This window comes from Clarias gariepinus, chromosome 26, assembly GCF_024256425.1.
Source record: "Clarias gariepinus isolate MV-2021 ecotype Netherlands chromosome 26, CGAR_prim_01v2, whole genome shotgun sequence".
Lineage (NCBI taxonomy): Eukaryota > Metazoa > Chordata > Actinopteri > Siluriformes > Clariidae > Clarias > Clarias gariepinus.
This window is the reverse complement of record NC_071125.1, coordinates 20,986,685-20,994,931: the sequence shown is the minus strand read 5'-3', so window position 1 is coordinate 20,994,931 and position 8,247 is coordinate 20,986,685. Positions and strand designations below refer to the sequence as shown.

The following is an 8,247-nucleotide window of genomic DNA, read 5'->3' as shown; positions in this document are numbered from 1 at the left end:
CTATGATGTAAAGGTTAATATAAGTTAATAAAAAGTCAGCACTTTTGGTTCTTAATGTTTAAGGGTGAGTCCTTGAAGGACCTGATTAGTATCACTAATAAATGGTTTACTTATGGACACACAGCTGTTTACTGCCAATCCTGTAAGTTCTCATCACACTGTGTGTGTTTTCTCTGATTTCTACTGTTGAATTTTTACAATACAACTAACACATTATGCATTTATGTGATCATGATAATTTTTTTACCACATTTCTTTCATAAAGTTTCAGGGTTTAATAATTTCTGGACAGTTTACAACCCAGTGCCAGTAAATCGATCCTGAAACACTCACTCAGTCGTCTATACCGCTTTATCCTGTATTCAGGGTCGCGGAGGCCTGGAGCTTATCCCAGGAGACTTGGGACACGAAATGGGAACACCAGTCCATCGCAGGGCACACACACATACACACACTCACAGCAATTTGAAAAATACCAGTTAGCCTAATACTGTGGAAGGAAACCCAGAGGAAAGCCACCAAACACGGGGAAACTCGAAAAGACAGGAATCGAACCCGGACCCTGTAGGTGCAAAGCAACAGTGCTAACCACTATGTGCTAAAACGCAACTTCTGTATTTATATAGGCTGCTTAGGCACAATCATATCTGATTGTAAATATATATTGGAAACTCAGGAAAATACTTCATGCTAACCTCATACATACAAAAAACTCGGTGAACAAAACTTTAGTCTGAACAAGAACAAGACTAATAAATAAATAAAAAAATGAATGTTTCCTTCACCATTTATCTGTACATTTTCTATGAGTTTCCTTACAATATCGCTTGATCTCGCTCAGTTCAGAACATCTTTATGAATCCAGTGTCTCTACTGTACATCAAACGTCTTTCTTGTTCAGTATAAGAGGGTCTGCTTGTGGTGGAGTGATCCATAAGCTCTGAGGCTCTTCGATCTGCTTTACGGATCCATAACCATGATGTGCACAAAGAGTTTTGCTGAAGGCATGACGTCGCCGCTTTTTGTAAGCAGAGGAATGTGGCGGTATCCTGTGGAAATTGAACGGCATTTGTGAATTACATTCCACATTGAACTCGCACATATTAATTAGCCTCTCATTAATATTTGCAGAAGCAGTTTCTATATTTTTATTAAAATTATTACATAAAATAATCATTTCTATTTTTACCATTATACTGTACCTTGCCAAACTTTGTAAAACTTTTAAAGCTATTCAGCGGAATAAAGTTAGTGATAGTGAAGCTACATAATTATAGGAACTGAAAAAACATCATAACTGTTTTGATACTGATTTGCAAAGTTCGTCAATTTTGTACATTGTCTGATGTGTAAAAATATTTTTGAAATTTACAAACTACTGTAAGGGTCCTCCACTAGAGGTCACTGTTTTTGTTTTGTAGTTTTTGTTGGCCGACTCAGTTTCCCAGCAGGCACCTCGGTCAGGTGATGCAGTGCACACCTGAACCGAGGTAGCCATCAATCAATCTATAAATAGCTGTTTAGACTGGGAAACTGGGTCGAGCATTTTTGGGAATACCACTGTCAGTTATGTGGGCATTTTGGTTTGTTTTTGTTATATGTTTAATTTGTACTTTGATTTTAGTTGTGTTGACTTGGGCTCTCTTATTGGCAATGTCTCTGTGTATGTTTTGTGTGTCTGTGTTTGTGGAGCTGATTCAGTCCTGTCCTCCTGTGTTCGTGTGGTTAGCTAGAGCAGGTAAGCAGTTAGGTGTATGTGTGGCTAGGAGCATGATTAGCTAAATGCTATGTTGAGTTTATAGTACAGTTACAGTACTAGCATGCTTCTAGCCATAGCCCCTCTGTGTCTCTAGCTATCCTGTGTTTCCACCCCCTCCTAGTTGCCCAGTGTGCCTAGCCTTTGATGTGTCCTGAGCCTAGCCTTTGATGTGTCCTGAGCCTAGCCTTTGATGTGTCCTGAGCCTAGCCTTTGATGTGTCCTGAGCCTAGCCTTTGATGTGTCCTGAGCCTAGCCTTTGATGTGTCCTGAGCCTAGCCTTTGATTGTGTCCTGAGCCTAGCCTTTGATTGTGTCCTGAGCCTAGCCTTTGATTGTGTCCTGAGCCTAGCCTTTGATTGTGTCCTGAGCCTAGCCTTTGATTGTGTCCTGAGCCTAGCCTTTGATTGTGTCCTGAGCCTAGCCTTTGATTGTGTCCTGAGCCTAGCCTTTGATTGTGTCCTGAGCCTAGCCTTTGATTGTGTCCTGAGCCTAGCCTTTGATTGTGTCCTGAGCCTAGCCTTTGATGGTCCCCTAGCCTAGCCTTTGATGGTCCCCTAGCCTAGCCACTGGGTATCCCTTGTCCTGTGTTTCCTCTCCCCCTATTGTCCCAGTGCGCCTAGGTTTAGAGTGCTGTCCCTCCTGACTGGGGAGTAACGACTAGCTTGTGAGTGCCGCCTCGCTTAGTCTTGGAGGGCTGCCTCGCCTAGCCACTGGGTATCCTTTGTCTGTGTTTCTGTGCCCCTATTCCCTAGTGTGTTTAAGCTATTAGGTAAGTATAGCTTAGTGCATGTTGGGGCTAAAGACATGCTTAGCTAGGTGTATGTGTAGCTAACTGCCATGGTTAAGCAATGCTTAACCATGTTTAGCTAAAAGCCATGCCTAGCTGATTGCCATGTCTTTAGCCCTTGTCCTGTCCCTCTAGCAGAGGGGGCTGGGACTTTAAAGCGGCAGCCTCACGGGGAGGCCACAGCTGCAGCACCCTTCGCGCCTCACGGGGAGGCCACAGCTGCAGCACCCTTCGCGCCTCACGGGGAGGCCACAGCTGCAGCACCCTTCGCGCCTCACGGGGAGGCCACCGCTGCAGCACCCTTCGCGCCTCACGGGGAGGCCACCGCTGCAGCACCCTTCGCGCCTCACGGGGAGGCCACCGCTGCAGCACCCTTCGCGCCTCACGAGGAGGCCACCGCTGCAGCACCCTTCGCGCCTCACGAGGAGGCCACCGCTGCAGCACCCTTCGCGCCTCACGAGGAGGCCACCGCTGCAGCACCCTTCGCGCCTCACGAGGAGGCCACCGCTGCAGCACCCTTCGCGCCTCACGGGGAGGCCACCGCTGCAGCACCCTTCGCGCCTCACGGGGAGGCCACCGCTGCAGCACCCTTCGCGCCTCACGAGGAGGCCCCCGCTGCAGCACCCTTCGCGCCTCACGAGGAGGCCACCGCTGCAGCACCCTTCGCGCCTCACGAGGAGGCCACCGCTGCAGCACCCTTCGCGCCTCACGAGGAGGCCACCGCTGCAGCACCCTTCGCGCCTCACGAGGAGGTCCCAGCAGCAGCCGCCGAGCGCCTCGAGGAGGTCCCAGCAGCAGCAGCCGCCGAGCGCCTCGAGGAGGTCCCAGCAACACCAGCAAGCCTCATGTGGAGGCCCCCACCTTCGTCCAGTAGCCCTTATTCAAGGCTCACCGCCTTCGGAGCGACACCCCAGCACAGCGTCCAGCACCCGGCTTCGATGTCGGGCACCCACCGCTGCACGGCGGAGGAAAAGCCAGTACTGCATCGGCCGCCCGGATTGGGGGATAACACAGCACTGTCTTCAGGGGCTCTACTTCTCAGAGCAATACAGTGCTGCCCCCTCCGCCCGGCCTACAACAGCGATCCGGTGCTGCCTCCGCCACACAGTTGACTACGGGAGCTAGCCCGTCGGGGTCGGGTGAAGGGACACCAGGGAAGTGCCTTGGGACCACCAATAGCGCTCCGGAGGAGCGGTTTAAGGGGGGGGGTACTGTAAGGGTCCTCCACTAGAGGTCACTGTTTTTGTTTTGTAGTTTTTGTTGGCCGACTCAGTTTCCCAGCAGGCACCTCGGTCAGGTGATGCAGTGCACACCTGAACCGAGGTAGCCATCAATCAATCTATAAATAGCTGTTTAGACTGGGAAACTGGGTCGAGCATTTTTGGGAATACCACTGTCAGTTATGTGGGCATTTTGGTTTGTTTTTGTTATATGTTTAATTTGTACTTTGATTTTAGTTGTGTTGACTTGGGCTCTCTTATTGGCAATGTCTCTGTGTATGTTTTGTGTGTCTGTGTTTGTGGAGCTGATTCAGTCCTGTCCTCCTGTGTTCGTGTGGTTAGCTAGAGCAGGTAAGCAGTTAGGTGTATGTGTGGCTAGGAGCATGATTAGCTAAATGCTATGTTGAGTTTATAGTACAGTTACAGTACTAGCATGCTTCTAGCCATAGCCCCTCTGTGTCTCTAGCTATCCTGTGTTTCCACCCCCTCCTAGTTGCCCAGTGTGCCTAGCCTTTGATGTGTCCTGAGCCTAGCCTTTGATGTGTCCTCAGCCTAGCCTTTGATGTGTCCTGAGCCTAGCCTTTGATGTGTCCTGAGCCTAGCCTTTGATGTGTCCTGAGCCTAGCCTTTGATGGTGTCCTGAGCCTAGCCTTTGATGGTGTCCTGAGCCTAGCCTTTGATGGTGTCCTGAGCCTAGCCTTTGATGGTGTCCTGAGCCTAGCCTTTGATGGTGTCCTGAGCCTAGCCTTTGATGGTGTCCTGAGCCTAGCCTTTGATGGTGTCCTGAGCCTAGCCTTTGATGGTGTCCTGAGCCTAGCCTTTGATGGTGTCCTGAGCCTAGCCTTTGATGGTCCCCTAGCCTAGCCACTGGGTATCCCTTGTCCTGTGTTTCCTCTCCCCCTATTGTCCCAGTGCGCCTAGGTTTAGAGTGCTGTCCCTCCTGACTGGGGAGTAACGACTAGCTTGTGAGTGCCGCCTCGCTTAGTCTTGGAGGGCTGCCTCGCCTAGCCACTGGGTATCCTTTGTCTGTGTTTCTGTGCCCCTATTCCCTAGTGTGTTTAAGCTATTAGGTAAGTATAGCTTAGTGCATGTTGGGGCTAAAGACATGCTTAGCTAGGTGTATGTGTAGCTACAGTGGTTAATCAATCGGACTGTAGGTCCTACCGTCGCCGCGCTCGGCGGTACCGTTTGGCTTTGTGCGTTTGCTGGCTTTTACCGTTGAGTGGCGCTATATAACTACAGACTGACGCCTCATGCCTTAGTTCATTCTCTGCTGGATTAATGAGACACAGAGTTTTAGAACTGCACGTAGTAGCGGATAAAATCAAGTAAAACATTGTAGTTAAACAAATTTATAATCACAGAACTAAAATGACGATACAAATGTAGAATTTAAATTAAATTAAATCTTATTAGGATCAAATTTAAACAAAATAAATGTTAACACAGTGAGCCTTTAAATTTTATCACGTGTAATTAGAAAAGACGCGTGTAGGGTTTTGTGTCGTCTTATATCTTGTGTTCTTTAAATTTATAGTAGATTTATTAACTAAAATAAATGACCATAAAAATTATAACATTGTCAGGACGTTCTACTGCGTCAGCTGATGTTGGTCATTCAGCCCCGCTTGTGTTTTTGCGTTTATTATAAGAATGAAATGCAGTAGACTGATATGATCTGTAACGGATTCGACCCATGTTGCACGGGCGGCACCATAAAGCACGGACACGAGGCGAGGTCTTACGGGAAAAGGGTCATTTATTTAGGTAAAATGGGGAAGGAAAGTGTTGAAGGAGAGAGAAAGGAAAAAAAGGGATAAAGATTGTGCATGTGCAGTTCCGGGGGCTGTGCCACACTGGCATGCGGGCACACAGCTGACAATAAGTGTTGGTGCGAGTGGCAGAACTGAGCACGCGGAGGCAGCGCTCCTGCACGCTCCCTCGTGACGGCGCTTCTCCCGCTGTCGATGGCCGGCGCGAGTCCTCGCTGACGTAAAAAAAACTTAACACAAACGTCCTCGCAGCCTTTTCCTCTTCGGCTGCGAGGGCGGGCACGGTGCGGGAGTGAAGATGCCGCGGGAGCTCGCGCAGCTCTTTCTCGCGCTGTCCTCAGCGCGGAGATCAAAGGGCGGAATTCTAGTGTCCTTGTTTAACGTGCCTGGCCGCGTCACATCTCCCCACTGACATGCTTCTTTCATATTCTCCATTACATCACGTACTTCCCAGACCTCAGACAAACCTCCGCGCCTTGCTTTTATAATGCGGAGCAAGCCCGAGATCATATTAACGTTAATTATCGCCAGCCGGCACAAATAAGCGGCCCCGTCCCTTTGGTGCCTATTCAGGGAGCCTACGGAGTGAGGGAGTAGTTATAGTAGATTTGGGCGTACACCCATCACACGCGCACGCCGTGGCAGATCATCATAATTGTCCTAAACTTGTATTTCATAAGGTTTTCCGAGCGTTGGTACAGCGCAACGGGGGTCATTATTTACTATTAAACATTAAACGAATTTACAAAACTTTATACGTGCGATTAAGCGCTGATTCTACGTAGGAAAGTAAAGAAGAGGATCCTGATGCTCAACATTCCGGAGACCAAACCCCATTTAAATTAAATTAACAAATATTGCATGTAAATAACAATAGCCCACGTTTAAAAAAGCATTTTTATTTAGATTATAAAAAAATAATCCTGCATCTGTTTTAGGTGTTCCAGCTGCCACTGTTCTAAAATTCAAATTAAATCAAATCTTATTAGGATCAAATTTAAGCACAATAAATGTGTGAGCCAGTGAGCCTTTTGATTTTATCACTTGTAATTAGAAAAAAAGCGTGTATGGATTTGTGTCATCTTATTTCTTGTGTTCTTTAAATTTATAGTAGATTTATTAACTGAAATAAATTACCATAAAATTAAAACATTGTTAGGACGTTCTACTGCGTCAGCTGATGTCGGTCATTCCGCCCCGCTTGTGTTTTTGCGTTATTATAAGAATGAAATGCAGTAGACTGTTATGATTTGTAACGGGTTCGACCCATGTTACTCAAACAACTCAGTTCAGGTGTAAGTAAATGTCTGTGCTGTTTGGGGGAGGGACGTGCTAATGATTTGTTCGGCTCTGTGTGTGTGTGTGTGTGAGAGAGAGGGGGGTGTCGCGGTCGTTTTCAGTGAAACAAAGGCTCAGCTGAAAAATGTTAGGCACATCAGTCACTTAACCCCCAATAAAAGGTATTTGAGTGTTATGATAGTTGTAATATAACAGATGCGCACTGAATACTAAACCTAAACCAGGCACGGAGATTAATGAACCAAGATAGCCCCCATACCAGTTAAAAAAAAACAAAAAAAAAACAAATAATATTATTGTGTATAGACTGATTAAAAACAATGCAATTTATGCTATCATAAGGAAAATAAGTTCTTCCATTCCAATGATTAAAAAAAGGTAACAATGTCAACTTTAGAATCTAGAATCCAGGAGATTAAAATTACACAAATTGAAATCACTGAAAGTCTCCAGAAGAGCCTCAGATTCAAGAGGTTTTTAAAGTGGGGAGAAATGCATTTCAGTTCCTCTGAATGTATAGGTGAGAACAGCCGATTCACACCTGGGGAGGGTGAATCATTTGTATTTGAATGTTGTCTGGCATTGTAAAGCACTATAGTGACACTAAAAGAACAACCCAGGATTAATGGGAATTCTTATACTGCATAAACATTATTTAGCACCAAAAACTTCCTCGCGTTTGGGAAAACTATGCGTGCGGTTGAGCGCTGGTTAGACTATAGGAAATTAAATCGGAGGGGTTTTATTTAGACTATTAACAAAATAAGGCGTGCCAGCTGCCACTTTTTAGTTAGAAGTTTTCAATACAAAGCTTATAATGCCCACATGACATGACGGAATAAGGCACGGCTGGTGATGATCGGGGTTTGTTGGGTTACAGTGGATTTTACTACACGGTGTGAGTGCAATGGCCATCCGTCTGCTCGCGCTGACTCTCGCTCTCCGCGGATGGCAGTACCGCCCCCCTCCCACCTCTCGCTCCTTTGAAGTCTCTGGGGCGCGTTCCATTTGCCTTGCTTGCATGCCGCACTTCCGCGTTGTTGCACGCGCGCTGCATACACAGCGCGTAGTAAAATCCACTGTAGCCCAACAAACCCCGAGTATTTTCTAGCGCGGAGTGCAAGCCCGGGCAACGATAGTAACGATAGCTCACCAGTCATGTGTAATTCTGCGGTCCCGCTGCTTCGCATGTCTGAAGGGGAGGCCGCCTAACTAGTGAGCGAGGAGCGATATTGATTTGGGCGCACGCCGTGACAGGCTGAAAAAACTGTGTCAGATTAATGTGCAAAAACTTTATAATAAAACTATATAAGACTACATGCCTTTATAAGACTTAACTTTTATTTAAGCGCACTCACAATAACGAAAAAACGTTGTGATTTTGTAAGTGTTGTAAGCTGTGCTGCTCTGT

At 46.9% G+C, this 8,247-nt stretch overlaps 1 protein-coding gene across 1 annotated transcript in view; it reads right to left on the bottom strand.

Moving 5' to 3' along the window:
- Window positions 1-723: 723 nt before the first annotated feature.
- The window catches only part of LOC128514196 (1-phosphatidylinositol 4,5-bisphosphate phosphodiesterase delta-1-like), a 32,940-nt gene continuing 25,416 nt past the window's right edge, over window positions 724-8,247 (bottom strand). Inside the window, exon 15 of the mRNA XM_053487931.1 lies at window positions 724-1,049. Coding sequence (XP_053343906.1) covers window positions 961-1,049 — 89 coding nt within the window. The 3' untranslated portion in view covers window positions 724-960. The remainder of the gene's footprint in view (window positions 1,050-8,247) is intronic.